The sequence below is a fragment of the Gymnoscopelus microlampas genome, assembly GCF_963454915.1.
Source record: "Gymnoscopelus microlampas genome assembly, chromosome: 14".
In the NCBI taxonomy this organism is placed as follows: domain Eukaryota; kingdom Metazoa; phylum Chordata; class Actinopteri; order Myctophiformes; family Myctophidae; genus Gymnoscopelus; species Gymnoscopelus microlampas.
Genome location: NC_139951.1, coordinates 35,242,131 through 35,263,585, shown reverse-complemented (window position 1 = coordinate 35,263,585; position 21,455 = coordinate 35,242,131). Strand labels below are relative to the sequence as shown.

The 21,455-nt window shown below is 43.0% G+C and overlaps 1 protein-coding gene across 3 annotated transcripts in view; it reads right to left on the bottom strand.

Moving 5' to 3' along the window:
* Positions 1-5,401: 5,401 nt before the first annotated feature.
* Positions 5,402-21,455, bottom strand: part of baiap2b (BAR/IMD domain containing adaptor protein 2b) — a 94,710-nt gene continuing 78,656 nt past the window's right edge. For all 3 annotated transcript variants that reach the window (XM_084078026.1, XM_084078027.1, XM_084078028.1), the window contains 8 exons: positions 19,300-19,452; positions 15,579-15,806; positions 14,076-14,271; positions 12,904-13,105; positions 11,803-11,883; positions 10,906-11,074; positions 9,056-9,093; positions 5,402-7,495 (listed from right to left, as the gene is read on the bottom strand). In XM_084078026.1, coding sequence (XP_083934152.1) covers positions 7,462-7,495; positions 9,056-9,093; positions 10,906-11,074; positions 11,803-11,883; positions 12,904-13,105; positions 14,076-14,271; positions 15,579-15,806; positions 19,300-19,452 — 1,101 coding nt within the window. In that variant the 3' untranslated portion in view covers positions 5,402-7,461. The remainder of the gene's footprint in view (positions 7,496-9,055; positions 9,094-10,905; positions 11,075-11,802; positions 11,884-12,903; positions 13,106-14,075; positions 14,272-15,578; positions 15,807-19,299; positions 19,453-21,455) is intronic.

The following is a 21,455-nucleotide window of genomic DNA, read 5'->3' as shown; positions in this document are numbered from 1 at the left end:
TTATTTAATAAATAGGTCCCTTCCTTTTAGATCGGGGCAGAGGCTCTGTTGTAGTCTTGATGTAATGGCATACGCATTTCCTGTTCCATTCAGTTTCCCATAGCTTCGTTTGATTGGCTCGGCAGCAGAAAAATATATGACACGTTGATATGTATTTCTGGCAATGGTGGAAAGTAACTAAGCACATTTACTCAAGTACTGTACTTAAGTACACATTTTAGATATTCTTACTTTACTGGAGTATTTCAAATTTTCAATGATTTTACTTCTACTCCACTACATCTCAGAGACAAATATTGTACTTTTACTCCACTACAATTATTTGAAACCTTTAGTTACTAGTTACTTTTTGATTATTATTACAAAACATACATTAACCACTTCAGCCCTTTATATACTCTATATATACTTTGGCTATTTTCAAATAGCCGAAGTAGCTCACAATGCGTTGCGACGCGTTGTGAGCTTGTAGATCTGCTATTTTCAAAAATATTTTATAATCTATTATTTTGAAAACTAATGAGCACTTTTACTTTAGGTAAGTATATTTTGATGCCAATACTTTTGCACTTTTACTCAGTATATTTGGAATGATAGACTTTTACCTGTAACAGAGTATTTCTATATTGCGGTATTGATACTTTTACTTAAGTAAAACAAGTGAGTACTTTTTCCACCATGGTTTCTGGTTCAGAAATCTGCAGCAAACAAGAAACAGTTATGCCACCTTTTGGAAACCTGGGACTACAGTTATGCGCAGAGCCTATACCATGACAATTGCTTTTCAAGATTTTTTCATCAGAAGCAGATGGGAGAAAAATCATAACCTCATTGGCAGAGGCAATTAACTGCAACATTCTTCAATTTTATGTAATGAGATTTTCAGTCAATATGCAATTCGTTGAAAATACATTACTGCAAGACATGGGCTTCATGATGCCATATCTTTCATCCCAGATATTGTCCAAAGTAGATTTATCTGTTTAGTCCCTTTCTGTTCTTCCATATTCGTATACTCTGTATACGGTCATCTAAAACATCTTTCTTATTGTGCTTGAATTCATTCAGAAGCAATGGCCTCAGTTTTCTGATTAACGACTTCAAATTGATGTCTCTATTTTGGTCATGTCATTCTTGGGTTGAAACGTTTGAAACGTACTTTACAAAAGTACTGTATGTACAGTAGAGCTTAAGTGGAGAAAAGTATTTTCACATAGTGTACTGTATGTCAACCAGTCCTTTTCATAACTGAGCTTACGGTGGGAAGGCAATACCAACTGGGGTAAATAATGTTTTCTACAGTATGTATCAATTTAAAAGTGAGGCTACAAACTGAAGCACCTGAAAGGACTGTTGCTTACCAATGATAAAGCCCTTTTATTGAGTCCAAAGGCTGGAGGAAGAAGACATTTTTTCAACATACACCACCAGCAAGTTGTCAGGCTGAAGGACAGTCAGAGTGCTCCATACACCGTGACCCGGCACACAATAACGATTGAAGCTCCATTCAAATATATCCTTGTGGGAGGAAGATCACCCTTAACTCTCTTTACCCAAGGACGCCCTGTGATTCAGTGCCTTTCACAAAAACACATCAATGGAAAACACAAGAGCCGTGCCAAATTTGTATATGCTGCATGTCCTGGTTCTCAGTGCGTTTCCAATACCAGACACTGATGTGTGCGTGAAATGTTTGTTTCATATTTACAGAATTACATTGGTATGGTAGATATGCTGGATCTATCATGGTGCTGGGATGAGTCAATACAGCCCTTCATCAGCGGGGGTTTGGAGGTGTTCATCGTCTTCAACAGTGGCAGGGTTGGCTGGGTCAGGGTGCTCCACCACTGGATCACTTGTTGGCTCCATGCTGAGGTAAACAACGTGAAATATGGTGAACCTCTTTAGCTGATAAACCAAGTCTTAGAGAGCTGGACATGAGTACAACTGTACTTTGACCACTTTTTCCATCTACTCCAAATCTCTTCTTCCAAAATAGTGTCAATCTACAAGCTCACAATGCTTCGCAATGCAAGGCAATGTGAGCTTGTAGATCTGCTATTTCTGGCTAATGTCCCCCCCCCAGAATATGGACGCTGAGGTTCAAGTGGGTAAGTTACTGAACATTATATGAAAAGAGGTGTTATTTAACCACTTATGCCCTCTATATCGCGTAAGACGAATAGAAAAAATAACAGATCCACAAGCTCACGTTGTGAGTTTGTGCAGTAGAACGGCTATTTCCGCTATTTTTTAACAATTCTGAATTTTTTTAAACAATTCTGACAGTTTTTGCCAATCTAATGACACAAAATAAGAATGCCATGCAGGATGAAAGTGGTTAACCAACACTTCAAGGACACATTTGCATAAAAAGCTAGGACATTTATAAATTCAGTTTAATGAACTTTAACGAATGCAAAACAGACTGGTAGATACGTTGTTGATGGTGCTCAAACATGCAACATGATTTTCACAAGGGAAAATTGGCATTGGTGCAGAACTTTAGGTTACATGAGTGAAACATGAGTGAAACTTTGAAACAAACAAATGGTATGAAAGGAAACCCAACCATGGAAATAAGCCAAAGACCAAGTAAATTAAAGTGCACAAGAGAAGAGAGGAAGCAAGTTATATGAGACACTGACTGAAGAAGTCCAGTGACTTACGATCGTTCTTGGTCACTCAAAAGCGGGCATACTCTGGCCCTGTACTGAAAGGTAAAGACAGTCCTACAATGTAAACGTTCAAGCTCACCTCACATTACAGTCATTTACAGTATCTATCTATCTTATCTAATATACTACGATGTAGGGATCTTTTTATTCATTACAAATTGGGTGATAATAATGAGCATAAAAGGTTTCTGCCTGACAGCAACGATATGGATCATTGTAACTCCAACATACCATATTGTGTCATCATTTTTAATATTTATATAACTTTTACACCTAAAACATTTATTTCAACATACTGTACAACAAACAAACACGAAAGACCAACAGATATAAAGCCAGCAGGCAGGCAGACACACACAGACAACAGCTAACATCACAGACAACACTGACATGGCCCATTACTCTCCCCCCCACACACACACACACACACACACACACACACACACACACACACACACAAATTGTCTAAAGGTACCTTTATGCCTACTAGCAGCAGGAGCAGCAGGCCAGTGGGTGTCGTGTAGCAGGACAGGGTGGATGCATTTTAACTTGCATTTTTATTTGCACATCGTCCACATACAGTACGCTCATGCAACAAGGCCAGTGAAAGGTTACGATGATAATCATCCTACAGGCAGGTCACCAAGTGTGGAGATGGCAGGTGAGACCACATACACTGTACGTGTGTACTGTAAGTGAAGCCAGTGTGAGGACGTCAACTACACAGTAAAATCCTGTGAGTATTCATTTAACCACGAAAGCCCTATTTTATACTGAGACATGTTGTGAGCTTGTTTTTTGAATTTTGATTGATTGAATACTTTATTAGCAGGATTGTTAACAGTACAGGTAGTACGGTCAAATGTTATTCTAAAAGGTTAACACAAAAAGCCCCAGGGGCTCAGGGCTTGTTTCCATTGTGCTCCATGAATAGCAGATTGCTATTTTCGAAAACATTGACAGTTTTCGTCTATACGTACGCCAGGTTGAAAGCGGTTAAATCTGAGAGCGAGACTCTGAGATTGAAATGGATTTTATTGTGTAGAGGGTGATCATTTCAGCTGACTTTCATTACTCCTTTCAGGGTCCCCACACATTTTTAGCAATGAATTTCCAAAACTTTTCCAAAACTTTTCCAGAATATTTAGCCCAATTTCCAGGCCTATATAACAATCATTCGGCGCAATAATGTGTCTCTTACTCCTATGTAGAATGCCCAAAGATAGGCAGTGTAGCAAAAATAAAGTTTGAGACATACATTAGGCTGCCGTCACACAGCCCGTTCGGCGAAAAACTACTTATGTTACATATTTCGTGTAATATTATTCATGTTTATGAAAATGTTTTGTTTTAACAAAATCAATAGCCAAAAACAATGCATAGCCAAATATTTTTCCAGGACCCTTGATAAATTCAAGGACCGTTGATGATGTTTGATCAATTTCAAACCTTTTCCAGTACTGGATTTTTCTTTTTTTTTTTTCAAAATATTTCCAGGAATTTCATGACCGTGGGGACCCTGTCCTTTCTAAGCAAAGGTGTATTGCTCAAGGGAACAAAAACAAGTCTGTATAAGACTGACACATTGTGTATCAATACTACTAAGGTTTATTTAGTTCCCCATGCATCTTTACCCGACTACTGTATATCAATCTAAAGCAAAGATGATTAGGATTACAAGCTCATAAAAGAAGTAGAAGCAGACAACGTTGGCCTTTAGCTGAAGATTAATTTAGAGACATCAAATCCTTGCATTCAGAAAATAATCCATCACTTCAAAGCCATAATTCTCTCTTAGTCTTGTGAGATGCAAAGGCCCTCTGAATGAGTATACACCCAAGAGCTTCCAATTCAATAGATTTATTCAGATTCCCTTTGAGTAGACTTTCACCATACATCTGAGGTCATCAATTTTCAACATTACACTGTAGCAGTGCCCCCAAACTGCATGCATATCCATAAAATCTCTGTACACTGCTCAGATTTCTCTCTTTTCCCCCCTTTTTTCTTTTTGTGTACAACAAAAACAGTTCCAAAAGAAAAGCAACACTAATAAATACAGTTATTTGGCCACTGATGGTCGGTGTGCTATCTCTGCAGCGCTGGCAGTCATACCTTGGACTTATTCTAGTGGAGAAAGAAGAAACACTGGCAGCTTCCAGTCGTTTGCACTCGACTTTTGTCTCTAAATTCATCAAAACAGAGATAGAAAAGGGGGTTGGCAAAGCTAGGGGGAAGACAGGCGTTCAGACACAAACAAAGAGGAGAAGAGAGGCAGAGACACAGCAGACATACTATGCAGCAAGGAGACTGTTTTGTTGGGGGCATTGGAGACGTGTACAGTTCAAGATGGTTGCTTACACACCCTTTGGCGAAAGTATTTGTATATAATGTTTTTTAAAGGAGAATAGTATGTCATGACCTATTCCTCATTGTACTGTACAGTATGAAGCCTAATTTAAACTTCTTTGTATGACCACATCACTTGCCCCCCAAAAAATGTTGAAGAATACATTAGGCTTACATGAAGAGGACAGAACAGTGTTAGCCGCCACGTGTTGTGAGCTTGTCGATCGCTTATTTTTGGCACGCGACACCGTCGTCTGACGGACTACAATAAGGCATGTGACTGACATATAACAGACAACGCAGACCAGCATCTTTATTTACCACAAGGAGTGACAGACAGGCCTTTCATTCCCTCAAACATAAGGCTTAACTCGTTATATTCTTTGAGCAAGTTTTTATTGGAACAACAACAGTACAAGAAGGCTGAATGAAGAGTCAACATCAAAAATGTATCCTCCCTTTCGAGGTTGCAGAGGTGCTCATGATCCTGAATCTGAATGAATTAAGCTGGAAGCTATGCCATCATTTTAAGAAAAGATAAATATGAAAAAACATTAAACAATTTGATATTACTAGAATGCTTATATTCTGACTTTCTGGCCCATCATTGATGTGGACTTAGATTTTTAATCCACAGGAAGAGGCACTGTATTCGTTATCATACTTTGTCGTATGCCAACGGCGCTTGCACAAAATAATACATTTTCAGTTGAAAGTTTGCAATTTTCACGAGCAACACAGTTATACTAGGATTTAATGGGATGATTGGGGTTAGCAGCAGTACCAATAGTCTTTTGTTTCATGCATAAATGTAAGTCACTGGTTCTCTTTAATTAGGAACCAAAATGGACCCTTATGGGTTTGTAACTCAGTGTACAAACGTAACCAAATGGATCCTTACAGGTTCATTTGGTTCCATTTCTACACTGTCTGAGTTAAAGTAACACTGAGGATTTGACAGCGTAGTTTGGGGTTCCAGAGGGGGAAAAACATCAAATGGGGGTCTGTGGCCTGCCTAATCTACAGTATATCAAACTGATGCAAGTGACCCTACTCAAAGCTTCGCATGTCGGAAGGTTAGTTGTCCTCATTCAGCCTTAGTAGAATATTCAGACAACACGACAGAAACTCATACTGTAGGACCCCAAAGCACCTGGGTACGTGTGTCCATCACACTGCCCGTCGGTAAAGAAGCCCGATATCGCAGATCAAGTTCAAAGTCCTACACTGGTAATAATATGAGTGATTACAGAAACTCACAGAAATATGGACTATTACTTTCATAAGGTGCTTTTCGTTATATAAACTGTTTACAGATACCGTATGACAAGCACTGCCATACAGTATATACATTTATGGCACATTTATGTACAATAAACATTATTGATTCCTTGTGATATTGACCAGCTCCCTTCCCTTAGCTGGAAACAGTTACATGAGTTCCCTACATGTGATACATATTATCCTGTTTTTTCAGAGGGATGCAGGAGTTACAGTATCACAACCACTAAGTGTGAAAAGGTCAAATTAGAGCGGTATTCTTTAATACCCAGTGAAACTATTGCTAGATTTGATTTAGACTCTGACATACAATTCATTTACCACCTTCATACTGATGGAGAGGACAGAATACTGTTAACCACGTAACCCCTATATAATAAGAATAATACAAAAATAATAATAATAACTTTATTTATATAGCACCTTTTTAAACAAAGGTAACAAAGTGCTTCACAAAATTGGAGATAAGGGATATATACTACAGTATATTATATACTTAGTTGACGGGGGTCCCCTCCTTTTTTCCCTCTAAACCAAATCTCTTCATCAAAAATAGCCAATCTACAAGTTCATGACACGCTAAGCATTTTCAGCTTGTAGATCTGCCATTTTTGCTGTTATGGCATGCCCAGAATAGGGACTCTAGGGTTCATGTGGTTAAAATCAGGTTTCATTTGATGAGGGGGAAAATGATCCCCGTGGATATAAGAACAAAACATGTACATGCATGAAAGACAAGCAAAAGATACATATTCCATTCCATTGATTTCAATAAGGATGGCACCAAGTCCTGTTTTTTTTTTGTGAGTTCTTGGTTTGGCTTGGCATGGCTCTGCATCAACGCTTCACCAGTACCCGGTCTGGCTACTGCCCAGTTAGAAAGCACAGGGCGAGGGTGGGGGGAGACAGAGGAGAAGGAGAACTGAGGTAGGGGGGAATTGGGAGACACATACAGGCCCAAACCTTTCCCCCCCACATAGGGAGGGCTTGGGAAGAGTTTATTGCCATAAGCAGAAAGAGGCGAAGAAGAGGGGAGGAGTTTTTTTTTGGGGGGGGGGGGGGGGGGGGGGGGGAGAGGTGGTGGATGGATGAAGGGGCAGCGAGGTTGTCTGTCCTATTGCACGGCTGGCTGAGTCTGTTTGTCTGTCTGTCCTCACACTGTGGAAATCAATTTGCCCTCTGTGGAACTGTGGAACAAAGAGAGGGAGAGGCTTCCAGATGGGGTGTGCTCAGGGGAGGAGGAACAGTCCAACAAACACAACCTAGTGGTCGGGAGGTAGAGGCCTCATTCTACCTCCCACAAGCCGCGCATGATAAAGAAAATATATAAAATAACAAAAATATTATCTAATTTTTTCCCCTAACCTTTATTCTGGTGACATGATGGGAGGTAGTCATTCTGAACATAACCTATGCCTTGAAATTGAAGTAGTATCGTCTAATAATGGTCACAAGGGAGATAAGCCCCGGTCGCACATCTGCGTCAGACGCGTCTGCTTCCCCGTTCACTTCTATTACAGGGTAGAAAAGGGGCGGAGCGTCCCATTGCGCCCGTTGACGGTACGAAACACGCGAGGTCCGATGCGTGAAGCACCGGGTTCAACATTGGTGAACCTTGACCGGGTGCCAACCAATAGGACAGAAGCGCTGTGCGTTGACCCCACTTGAACTACAGACCGGAAAACCGGCTCTCCTGCCAGCATTGCCTACAGCCCTGCAAGATAACATGGGAAACGGATGCATCCGACTATGGTCTGACGCATCGGCATGCGTTGCAGATGCGTTGAATAAAGTGCGTCTGGCGCAGATACGTGACCAGGGGATATACGGTGTGTTGTGTGGATCAGGGACTTAATGGGGTGGGTGCAGTTAAGCAGCTGGAAGCTCTGCGGTGGATGGAACACTGTAAAATTCTGAGATAAAGTAACATTCAGAATTTTACTGTGAATGCAGGGTAAATCAGCTGAGTTAGGGGGTGGAAGGAGCTGGGAGGTCAAAGTGCAGGCGAGAGTTCCTTTTTTCTACTTTAATTAACAAAACAACTTTTAACTTTATTAAAATGATCTTACAGGACTTCAACCATTTTCAACCTTATCTTCATATAATTGGTCCTTACCAACACTCATTATAAGAAGCCAACATTTGTCTACTCACTCTGTCTCAGAGGTGGGCTGTGGACAGTTCAGAACCCTGCCACAGTCCACCTCTGAGACGCAGAGCGAGTAGATAGAAAGTGTGTCCTCTTATAATGTACAACATACCTCTTATCATGTTATTATACAGTACCTCATCATATAATTGCAAACTGAACAGAATGGCAATAGTGGTGATAAACAATACACAAAACAACACAAAACAAAGCCCTGCTGTGTTGTCCTATTTGTGTCTTGGAATACAAGGTACAGTGCTGGTGTGGACTTACAGTACACTGCACACTGCCATACATCCCTATCCCACCTCTCTCTAGTTCTAGTATTGTTCTTAATCAGGGTCAAGATACATTCCCTTTCATTCAAAAGTAAACCGTTTGGGCAAACAGGGCAAACAGTTTGTTTGCCCATGTTGAGGACTTTCATTATGAATTGTTTATTTACAGGTACTGTAAAACATGAGCACCGTTCATATGAAAGAATTAAAGAAACACGTTTTCTTTGTTATACGAATTGGCTGCATGGAAGAGAGTTGAACTTGACCCTGGCTTTAATGTCAATAGTTTAATGCATAAAAAGAATGAAACGGGTTCTTACCTTGTGGGGAAACGGGGCTCATACTCTTCAACTCCTTGCTGTAATAGTAAAACAAAAAACAAACCACTTTATAGGTCGTAATGAATAATAATTCCTAACGGATTACATTTCCATTTTTAAATGAGGTTAAATTTGCCATAATCAAAAGGAACCACTAGATAGCAGCACAGTCACAGCAACATAAATACAGTATGAGGGATAAAACAATATTCACTCAACATCAGAGTGAATTTTGCAGATTGGTTTAATAATAAACCTTAAGTTTGGGGGAAACCATTATGGAAGTTAGTTATGGAAGTTATGGATTACAATGCAAAAAATCACACCCAGTGTGAAGTGGGCAGTGTGTGGTCATCACAACATGACTCACTTAAAAAAAAAGGATAAATTACTTTTTTTTAAGTCCATACTGCTATTCATAGGGCTGCACATGTGTCATGTGTTTCACTAGCCAATCACAGTCCTGAATTTGCAAAGTCAGCCAATCACATTACAGCTAGTGGTGATGACACTAGCTGTAATGTGATTGGCTGACTTTGCAAAAGTATAGATTTGCATTGACTGTGGAAGGGTTAGGGGTGTAGACTGCGTTGTAGACTATTGGCCAATCACGGTGCAGGATTGGTCAGTGTCCAAAACTCACTTATAGGGGGCGGTTACACCGCCCCAAAAATGTATAGACCCCTTAACAGACGACGTCATACTGGCTGCGTGCAGCCAGTACGCGCGCAACGAAACCCATTATATCAGGTCTCGTTAGGACGCGTCTCACTAGCCAACACACACAAGAGGGGGTTGGGGTGTGCTGAAACCAGTGCACCCCGAAACAGGTTGGGAATTGATTGCGTGAAACAATCACCTGTGCGTCCAGGCTCAATGTTAGTAAACAAATAATTGGTCTATATGCTGTGTGTGATATCCTGTGTGTATATACCATGGGTGTGTGCGTGTGTGAGTGAGTGCGTGAGTTGAGTATGAGAGAGAAACTGAGAGAGAGCAACAGAGAGACAGAAAGAGGCAGACAGAAATAGAGATAGATAATGCAGTCTCTCTCCTGAGGCTGTTTAACCTCTGGATCAACCGATTATTAACCACTTAAACCCTATATTGGAGTCCCCCAGGGGTCTATATAAGGCCCCCTCCTTTTTTCCCCTGAACACCAATATATTCACTGAAAATGAATAGGGATGCTAAGGTTCATGTGGTTAAAATCCTCTTCACCTCTGAGCACTGGAGTCCTTCCCCGACTCCATATCTAAACATCACTTGTTCTAGTTAAAAACCCATGTTACGCCTCGTTTTTGATTGTCTATTTTTACCACCAGACACTCCCATTGGTGATTTCCAGTGCAAATAGGCCTGCCTTCGCATGCCACCAGTGATATATTTCCCCCTGAAACGACCTGAGGTGGAAACCTGTGGCATGAAAAATTTAAGCTGCTAGATGACTATGCCATGCAATCAGAGCCGCCCACGTGCACAGAGGCCGTCAGCAGGAAGTCTCCCTCTTTTCTCTCTCTCTCTCTCTCTCTCTCTCTCTCTCTCTCGTCTTTTTAGTCAGCAGGGCTAACCCCCCCCCCCCCTCAGAAACAGCCGAATGCAAAGGCGGTGTTCTCCAATCTGTGCTGACACATTGGCCATATTACAGTGGTTCTCAAACGTTTTCATGTTAAGGACCCCCAAATTCATATGTACAAGCTGTACGATGTATATAGGGTTAAAGTCTTTTGATGCAATATTAACACATTTCGTTGCCATATTACACACACATACAGTACATAGTGCAAGGGAGCGAGACTGAAAATATGCTGTGGATGTGCGTGTGTGTGTGCGTTTGCACCGACCCCCACCTGTGGGAAGCCTGGCCCTGCCACGCTGTAGGGACGTTGTGGTCTGCTGTGTGCCAACGCAGCGCTCTGTGCCGCCATGCGGGAGTGCATGCCATAGTCTGGGACAGGATGAGCCATGTCGTCTTTCTCCAGGAGGTTTCCTGTACTGCTGCTCTTCCCATGGTGGAGGCTACACACGCACGTACGCACACACACACACACACACACACACACACACACACACACACACACACACACACACACACACACACACACACACACACACACACACATCTTTTAAATCAATTCCCAAAACCCATTTTACAGAATTGCTTTGAATTAATTGACACTCTTGTTGTTTCTCTTTGCTTTATTGCTCTCGTTTTAGTGTCATGTCTTTTATTTATTGTGTCTTACGTCCATGCTGTATCTGTTTTATTCGTAATTGTACACGGTAAAATGCACAGTGTAAATTTAACACGAATATAAAAATGTACCCTATCCGAATTAAATTCGCTTCGAAATTACACTGTGGATTTTGACTGTGTAAAGTTATGCTTTACACAGTAGTTATGTTCAGCCTGCTTTATTTCTACATCTGCTGCCTTATAGACGGATTTCCGCGCGACGTCATCACAGAGCAGAATGCGCAATCTGCGCATGCCCGGGTGAAAGGCGCGTTCGAAAATACAGCCCTGAGCGGCAGTGAGCGCACTGGCCAATACAAACTAATAGGCGAGTGTGCTCCGGTGCGTAATTTCCAAACGCACCCATAGGCTTCCCCCTCCTCTGCGCGGTCATATTCCTCTCATGTTTACTAACAGGAAACCCGTCTATGGTCTACATAGCTGGACAGTGTGTAGTAGTAAAAGGTGTGGCTGAAATCTCAGCTCTGTGGTGTGACTGAGGAACACATACTTGTGCACTCGAAGCTGTCTCATGGAGTCACCGTCACCATCGGAGATGAGCCGTGTGTAGGAGAAAGGAAACCAGCCACGCCTGGCAGAGGCAGAAGAGACGCACGTTAGCCATGCATCATAATTAACAACAAAACGCTTTCGAACCCCAGAGAGAGACAATAAGCCACTTAATAGTTATTACTATATATTTTGTGAACTTGTATATCAGCTGTTTTTGGTATGTGTCGTACAACAATGTGTTGTGCCATGTTGTGAGCTTATATAGATCTATTTTTGAAAATATATATTTTTTGGAAACATTTAGCTTGAAAATCTAGTAGCACCAACCAGAGCAGTAAGTCACGCAAAGCTTGGTCACTCAAATCCGGATGTCATGTTTGCAACATTTTCTGTGACATTTGTTGGCCAATCAAATACGGACGCTGTTAAACATTTGTGATTATGTTCACTGATTATTCAGGCCACCTATATAACAAACCTGATCTAGAAAAGGTTGAGAACCACTGAATTGAAACTCTTTATTATCTCTGGGAGATAATAAATCTACACTGTAAAATCCTCGAGAGAATTAACTCATGACAGTTGTTACAGTACAGACCCGTAACGCTCCATTTGGTGCCTGACTATCAATCATTTAGCTGGGGACCCCCTGGAACCCCCCTGGAACCCCCTGGAATCTAGTTTATTTTGTCGCCAAAAAATCATTTTTGTCAGGCCTTGACGGCATCGTAATGCCTGATTTTACACTTGGTTGCATGCTGAAAATATCCGATCTACAAGCTCACAATGCGGTCTACAAGCTCACAACGTGTCACAGAGCGACGCGTTGTGAGCTTGTAGATCGGCTATTTTCCGAGCGACCAACCAAAAATAAAATCACTTGTCTTTTAGTTCTACTGGATCTCTTCTCCACTAGTCCCTCCCTAACATTTATAATTTTAATTTGATGATGAAATTGTCAATATATTTAGTCTAAGTCATCATACCTTAGAATTTTTGTTTTTATTTAGTTTTCGTCAGTGAAAAAAGGTAGTCTACAAACATTTTTTCGTCATAGTTTTAGTCGACAAAAGTCACACTGCAGTGTGCTCTTGCTCACATTCTGTTCTTCTCGTTCTCGCCGTAGTGCCAGCCGTCGCGGGCCTCGGGCACCAGCAGGGTGATGACGTCGCCATCACAGAAGCTGAGCAGGGTGCTGTTGTCACCGGCCGCGTGTGAGAAGATGGCCTGGACGCGGGTCCTCCCGTTCCTCTCCAGCCCCGCCGCCATGGAGCTGGACCTGGGCAGCGTGCGCGTCTCCGCTGGAGGGGGACGGAAGAACCGCAGACAACGGGAAAGACAAAGGGAGACCATGTTATGGACCAGTGGTTCTCAAATCTTTACATTTCAAGGACCCCCCCCCCCCCTCGACCTGAGACCGATTCTACAAATGCTTTCTAAATCAATAGTTCTCACACTTTCAAGATTTTTCTAAAATGTTCAAAAGCAGCAGATGTACAAGCTCACAGCGCGGCACAAAGTGACGCGCCGTAAGCTTGTGTATCTGGTCATGGGTAAAAGGTCATGAGTGTTTTTTCATGGGTGAAAAAACATAGGGATAAACTTTGACCGTGTGCTGTGACCTTGACCACTGACATATTTTAGAATAAATAAACGTATGTGCCAAGCTTGATCCAAATCAGAGTTACCCCTGGGACATACAGACAGACAAACTGACTGACAAGTGATAAATACTCTCCTACAAGAGATTTCGAATGTTTCCATTGCTGTGTCCCATTTCACCTACTTTACCTCCTACTTTCTCCTACTTTTAAATATCCCACCTCCTCTAATTCCCGCTTGCTATGGCCTGTTTCCATTAGCAGTGCATCAAGTATGAGTCTAAGTCTAATATGCCAGGTTTATCGTGTCACGCACTGAAAATAACAGATCTACAAGTTCACAACACGCCACACTGTGTGACGTGTTGCAAGCTTCTCATCTCTGTTGTCGATGCACGACACCAGCACAACAAGAACATTCACTCCATTAGTTCACATTACTAATGCTCTGGAATAACATGAATGTCTTCAAAGCCTTGTGGGTGTCACTCCATGTGGGTGGATGTCACTCCAGAAAATGCTTATGTATTTTCTACTGATTTGCTTGAGAAAGAAAAAAACATTTTTTAGTCAAAAATAAGTCCCTTCTTTGTGTCATAGTGTAGGTCATGTGACAAAGTATAAACTACACTTAAGTGTGCGGTGTGACATCTTCTGCACCCATCCTTACTCAGTGTGGTCTTGCTCTTGACGGGGGCGACCTTGCGGACGGGCAGGGTGTTTGAGTACACTTCCCCCCCCTGCCGTTGGGTCTGTGGCGAGGCCTTGCCCTGAGCAGCCTTGCCCTCCATCCAGTGCTGGTAGTCTTCTCCGTGGGCCGTGCCGTTCATTAGCGACATCCCTCCATCGGCCCCGCCCATTAGCCTCTGTGCAAATGGGGTGAAGGGATTTGCATAGCACTTGAGAGATGGTTTCTTGCATGCCCTCACTCCTTTGTCTCTCCCTCTCTCTCTCCCGCTCTCCCTCCCCCTCTCTCTATCCCCCTCTTCCTCCCCTCGTCTCTTTTTCTCTCCCCCCCCTCTCTCTCTCGCATCACCAAGGCTGTTATGTAATGGTCCTGCAGCCCATCAGTGACAATGTGCAAGTTGGAAAGTGGATGTGGGTCAGGAAAGGCTGATTAATGATCAGATCAGCTAAAGACTGATTCATAGAATAGCCGATCTACAAGCTCACAACGCGTCACATCGCAATGCGTTGTGAGCTTGTAGATCGGATATGTTCGGCTATACATGACTATACATTAGGCATCTATCTATTAATTTGCTGAATCTCTGCATGTGTATCTGTCTGTCTGTCCTTTGCGTATCCGCTGACCGATCGACTTTTGACAATCTTGACATATGTATTGCTGAGAACCCAAGGGAGTATGGTGCCAAGTGTCAAGTTGGTGATGAAGGTATCTCACCATCGTGTCTTGAATCTCATCGTCTAAGTTCCATGATTCATTCGATGATTACTTGGAGGATGAGATTCTTTGGGAGTTTTTCTTTGGGAGCACACACCACCAAGTTACATGCACCATGGGTTAAAAAGTTTTTAATTAGAAGCTCAGACCATACACTTTTATGTGAATGCTGAGTATTTATTCAGTTTCCCTTTCTAGGGTAGCAGTTCCGCTGCTTGTACGCAACAAGCTAATTAGCATGGCCCACTAACGATGTCATTTGCATCGCTGAGGGTTTCTGAGGATGCTTTGAGAGCTGTCATGACGATGCAACGGAAACATCCAAGGGCAGAGTGGGGGGCATTCACTGCCCAACAACACACTCAAAAATCCTAATTAAAGGCATTGTTATAGGCACGGAATACATCATTCTCACTGTCGATGTGTGTAGATCTTTGCACCCCAACAGAGATCTGAAGCACACTTCACACCCGCACGCACGCACACACACGCGCGCAAATGCCGGCCTGCATCACAACAGCTCTTCAAAGCATTCGGGAAAAGGAATCCCTGGATAATCCCTGGTGTATTAGGCTAATCAACCAGTTTGAGGAAAACACTCATAAACACAACATAAACCGAATGAAGCATTGTTAAGCAGCGGATGTCAATCATTCAATACCCTCTTTTCCAAACAAACAAAAAGCAGAGTGGAACAAAAAAATGCCTACATAACACCCTGCCCCAGGGATCTGCATTGCATGAGAACAGGAACCAGCTGGAACCAACCTGTTGTGCCATGCCACTGCTAGCCATGAGGGCAGCCAGCTCTGGGGGGACCGGCAGGGGTTTTGCGCCAGGGATGGGTTCAGAGATGACCTTGGAGCCTGCATGGTGGTGGGCACCAGGCCCCTGACCCATCTGCTGGGCCAAAAGCATGGCGCGATCGGGAAGCTTATTGGGCTCAGCGCACGACTGCTGCCATGCTGGGATCTTCTGGGATAGAAGCTCCTTCCCCTGAACACATGTAGGGTGAGGAAGAGTGAGATGAAAGGGTGAGGAAGAGCGAGATGAAAGGGTGAGGAAGAGCGAGATGTGGAGGGTGAGGAAGAGCGAGATGAAAGGGTGAGGAAGAGCGAGATGTGGAGGGTGAGGAAGTGTGAGACGGAGAGGCAAGTGAAGAGCAGAGCGAAAGGGAAAGGATGGAGAAAAAAATATAGGCATCAGAGGGAAGAAGACGAATGGACAGAGAAAGAAAGAGATGAAGGAGGGTCAGAGAGAGAGAGAGAGAGAGAGAGAGAGAGAGAGACAGAGAGTCAGACAGAGAGAGAGAAAGGAGAGACAGCGATGAGTACACTCATGGGATGCAGAGCCTCTCCACGGGCATTTGAAGGGCTGACTTGCAATTCCTCCATACATTATACAGCAGAGCACTTGGAATCCCAAGTGGGGTTACGTAAAACCACGCCTCATTTGCATTCATCATCGAGCGAGCGAGTGAGGAGGAGGAGGCAGTTGAAGAAACAAAGAAACAAAACTCTTGCTGGAGGAAGAACGGTGAGGAGATAGCGTATAACTCAAACTTTTCTCTTTCAAGCAGGTATAGTTTAAAAAACACACGTCTCTGTCTGAGTGACTCCAGAGTTGTGTGGTCCCTGTGCGTGGGCTCCCGGAGAGAGCAGGTGTCCGGGTGTGTGGGTGGAAGGATCAGCCGAATTAGCATACAAATAGCAAAATCATACGAATGCGCACCTGTCATGAAGCTCTATTTTTATATTTTATATATTTTTTGTCATATAACGTGTCACATGGCAAAAAGAAAAAGAAAATAGCCAATCTACACTTACAACGCATCACATCGCAACACTATTTTTGTTATATTTGAAAGATTTGGTAATTTTTGACTATAATGACATGCCCAAATTAGGGACGCCAGGTTGAAAGTGGCTAATGAACAAGGTGTTACCATAGGCCGACAGGGAGACACGTGGATATTGTGTGATCTCCTGTTGTATGTATAGTCTATGATGCAACACGTTGTGAACTTATAGATCTGAAATTTAAAAAAAATCTTGAAACGATTTTGGAATATTTTAAAAACATTTTAACACAAATCTTGTATGGGGGTCCCTGGCACAAAAAAAAACATTTCAGATGGGGGTTCGCAGCCAAATACATATGTGTGGGGGTCCTTGAGATGAAAAGGTTTGAGAACCACTAGTCTATGAGACCTGAATGTCCATGCACATTGTTGGACATGCTACTGTATAAACCCATTCCTTGTTCTGAATAATTCTTCAATTTCTACTGGTCCTAGTCATGTCTGGACACTTAGCACTTGATATTAGCATATAATGCTTAATATATTATATTAAAATCATTACATTATTAAAAAGTCTGCTAACATAATGACATAGTGCCGAGATTTTAAATTCTAATTTGAGACCATGTTTTTCTGTTGTAATCCAGACACTAATGGTTGCCATGTTAACAGAAGCATATGTTTTATAATTCCGCACCACAAACCAGTGAGCATTTTGCAGAAGTAAGTATTTTGCACACATTTGTCATGGAGCCAGGGAGTGTTTCACTGATCGGCATGGTTGGTGTCGTGACAGTGATCTGTGTGTGTGTGTGTGTGTGTGTGTGTGTGTGTGTGTGTGTGTGTGTGTGTGTGTGTGTGTGTGTGTGTGTGTGTGTGTGTGTGTGTGTGTGTGTGTGTGTGTGTGTGTGTGTGTGTGTGTGTGTGTGTGTGTGTGTGTGTGTGCGTGCGTGCACGTGTGTGTGTGTGTGTGTGTGCGTGCGTGCACGTGTGTGTGTGCGCACGTGTGCGTGTACGTTTGCGTGTGTGTGCGTGTGTTATCTCCTCAGTCTTTCTGGCTGTTGGTTAGGGTAGTGAATGAATGACTAATTCCCAGTTGGCCCTGGGTGCACACAAGAGTGATACACTCATCCAGTGTTGCCTTTCACTATTCACTCTGTCCGTCCAGAGTTCCTTGCCCTCTGATCAATCACAGTGGTCTTTCCTCTCAATATTCTTATGCTAACAGCACAGCAGCAACAACACCATTAATCCACCACTGAGATGGAGCAAAGTGAAGTGACTATGGCAAACAGCGTGAGTGTGAGAGAAAGAGACAAACACAGCCCAGTGGTGGCTCTGCAGTGTTCTTGTAGAAGTAGGCCACTCTCCTGTTCTCCCCTTACTTGTCTCCACTCACCGCCCACTCGCCCTCCACCTCCCTTCATATTCCCTCATCACGTGCCTTCTGCTCCCAGTTCAGCTACTGTGCTCGCTGCTCGGGCACAAGCACGTCTCAGACACAGACAGTTCTTAGGTAACACAAAGCTGCTGATGAACGTTTTTTGGAGACAATGTCAGCAGCCGAGTCACGATAGTATATCCTCTGCAGCTACCGCCTGGATGCAATGCATGAAAACCTGCATGTACTGCGCGGATGCAATGCATGAATACCTGTATGTACTGTGTGGATGCAATGCTGAATACCTGCATGTACGTACTGCCTGGACGCAATGTATGAATACCTGCATGTACTGCCTAGCCTGGTAAACCCTCCCTCCGGAAATCTCATTTCCATTTGATTTCAGGAAGGAGTCTGGTCTGAAACGCCTTTCTGCAATAATCGCTGTGGGCTGGAGTTGGGCGGGAGTAATACCGTTGACTGACAACCCCTTCAACCAATGATCGTTTTTCCCCTTCAGCCAATGAGCAGTTCATTTTGACGAGCTCCAGACTATGTGACGCAACGGGACTTTTGGGACGGCCATGCCGAAAATAGGTTGCCTTATTGGGATACATGCGTGTCACTCCCCGCCCCTGGTTCTCTAAATTTATATTTTTAAATAGGCTCTGTCATGATTAATTGACCACATATATGAAGTTAAACAACTAAATTCTATCCAAACGATATGTTAATAGTAAATTCCGTGCCTCAAAAAAGAAGTTTGAGACCGTTTTAAGAACGAAACTAAGAAGTGACGGCACTCGGAGAACAACAATGGCTGCCGTTCGTCTTTTGTCGGCGGCTCTCAGGCTGCACTCGGGTTCATTCGGGCTCACTCGAACTCGCCACCTGATTGGCCAACTGTCGCTGTCAATCACAGAACAATGAGCGACGACGCTGATAGGCTCGTCGGCTCGGCGAGCAGAGCGATTATTGGAGAAAGGCGTTTCAGACCAGACTCCTTCCTGAAATCAAATGGAAATGAGATTTCCGGAGGGAGGGTTTACCAGGCTATGTACTGCCTGGATTCAATGCATGAATAAGTACAGTGAGTGACGCTGGTTTGAGTGAGATGTAAGGGAATGTCATTAAATAAAACAGCAAGATTTATTTTTGACAGGATTTTTCTTTTTCTTTTTGTTTTAATCGAGAAACAACAGGCACTTGAGACCATACTACCAATAGAATGTAAACCCAAAAGAAGCACGCAGTGGATGAGTGTGGGGGTGTCGATGGTAATGATTAAAACCATTGTCCTCTCTCACCTTGCTGTGGTAGGTGTTACTGTTCTTGGCCACGGCACACTGGCGGTCCACCAGGAAACAGAACCTCCGCCTCTCCTCAGACAGAGCGTTCTTGTAGCCCTCTGCGATATAGCTCTCCAGCTCGGTCTGTTTGTTGCTGATGGCTTCCACGTACTGGGGAGAGGGAAGGAGGTGGATGACATGAATTCACATGGCAGCCGGATAGATGTTGCCCATAATCTCTTAAATTGATATTTTATGAGACAGTTAAGGCTGTGAGATATAGGAAGAGGCCGGGTGCTATGAATTTCAGTTAGGGGCAACGTCTACCCTGAGCACGAAGCAAACCAAAATTATGCCAAAAGCTGTCTTGTATTGCCGAATATGGACATCTGTAAAAGATCATGACAAATTATGGATTTGTGCTTCAGAACCATGCAGAATTATCAGCCTGGAAACAGTGGATTTTGTTTAATTTCTTTACATATAAAAGGACTCAAACTTTGTTAATGAGTATGCTGACATAGAGAAATGATTCACTCACATTCCAGCACATTCGGAAAATGTGTCTGCGGATCAAGATGGAAAACCCTAACTTAGAGAGGTGGAAGTCAAGCCACTCACACGGTCTGATCGTAAATCTCTATTACGTGATGAATAAGATTTCTCTACATCCTAGATTAGCTTAGCTGAAGCACCCACTGAGCCTCCCCGCTGAATCAGATATTTTAAGGCCGTTCATTCACCCTCTTGTTCCTTTATCGACAAAGCTCAATAAATCCTCTTTGTCCTTGAATGAGGTCACAGACAGCACAATACATGTCTTGTCCACCCGAAAGTAGCGGAACCACTGATCCACATGTGATGTCACCCTGGCCTGTGAAGCACTGCGGTGCCGAGGCTAAAGTAAACCAAGGTAACCTACTGTACAGTACCTAACATAACCATGACTGCTTTTAGAATTGAACCAAGCTCAGCATTTGCTATACTTTCTGTACCAAGCAGCTGAGCAAATTTGCTCACACAGAACAGGAATTGTGAGTGCAATACAACACAGCACAGTACACCGTATACTGTATGTGCCACATTATGTGGAAAAGGCTATTCCCCTGTCAAACAGCAGGAGTCACTAGTGCAGCAACAAGGACACAATCTCCCTGCCGGCTGCTCACCCACGAACACTGGCGATATGAGTTTGCTGGAGCGCCCGGCCAAGCCTGAGGCACCGCTGCTGGGAATTGAAAGGGGATCTATCATGCTTTACCATATTCTCTGTCATAATATACAATGTTAAAATGTCAGATGTTCATATTAGATGTGTTCAACGTTTCAAATAATGAGGTAAACAAATGATAAAGTAATCATAGACTGCTAGGTTTCCATGTTTTTTTTTTCTACTTTCAAAATGAGCAGATGTCAAGGAGTTTTTCTCAATGTGAGTCATGGAAAGCCACTCTAGTGCAGTCCCAGAATAAAAATACCTGTAAATTTGCATAATAGGCCCTCTTTAAAGAGTTCAATCTTAGGGAGACATTAGAAGAAAAGGTCTAGTAATTTATAAATGGTTCCTAGTAAATGATCTCATGATTCATCTTTATATGCAGTCTACCTACACCCACGCACGCACGCACGCGCGTACGTGTGGGTGAAGACGTCGAAATCCCTGTGGAATACCTGACCCACATTCACCAATGAAAACACACACATAGGCCTGTAGTACAGTAATCCTCTGAAGTCATTTTTTGGCATCAGCTGTGGTTATTGTTAAGATACACACTGTGCCATTACAGAACTCATTACACAACAATGGGAGCAGGTATTTACTATAAATTACAGACTCATTTTTTCCTGCTCTCCACACTACCACCCTGGAGAGTTCCTCTTCATGGCCTGACATTGGAGGTGGTCTTAATCACACTGACTGTTCTAGCTCTACCCCCCCCCCCCCCCCCCTTAATTTGTTATTTTGCTTCCTTTAAACTTCTCTCTCTCTCTCTCTCTCTCTCTCTCTCTCTCTCTCTCCCCCCCCCCCCACACTGGCTTTTGCTAATGACACCCTTCAACTAGCTGCCTGTAGTTCATGCCTCTGTAACAAGCCCAATGGCTCAGCAATGACAGGAATAAAGACAAAAGAAAAAAGGCAAAGAAAACACATGAATTTCATGTTTGTGTATACA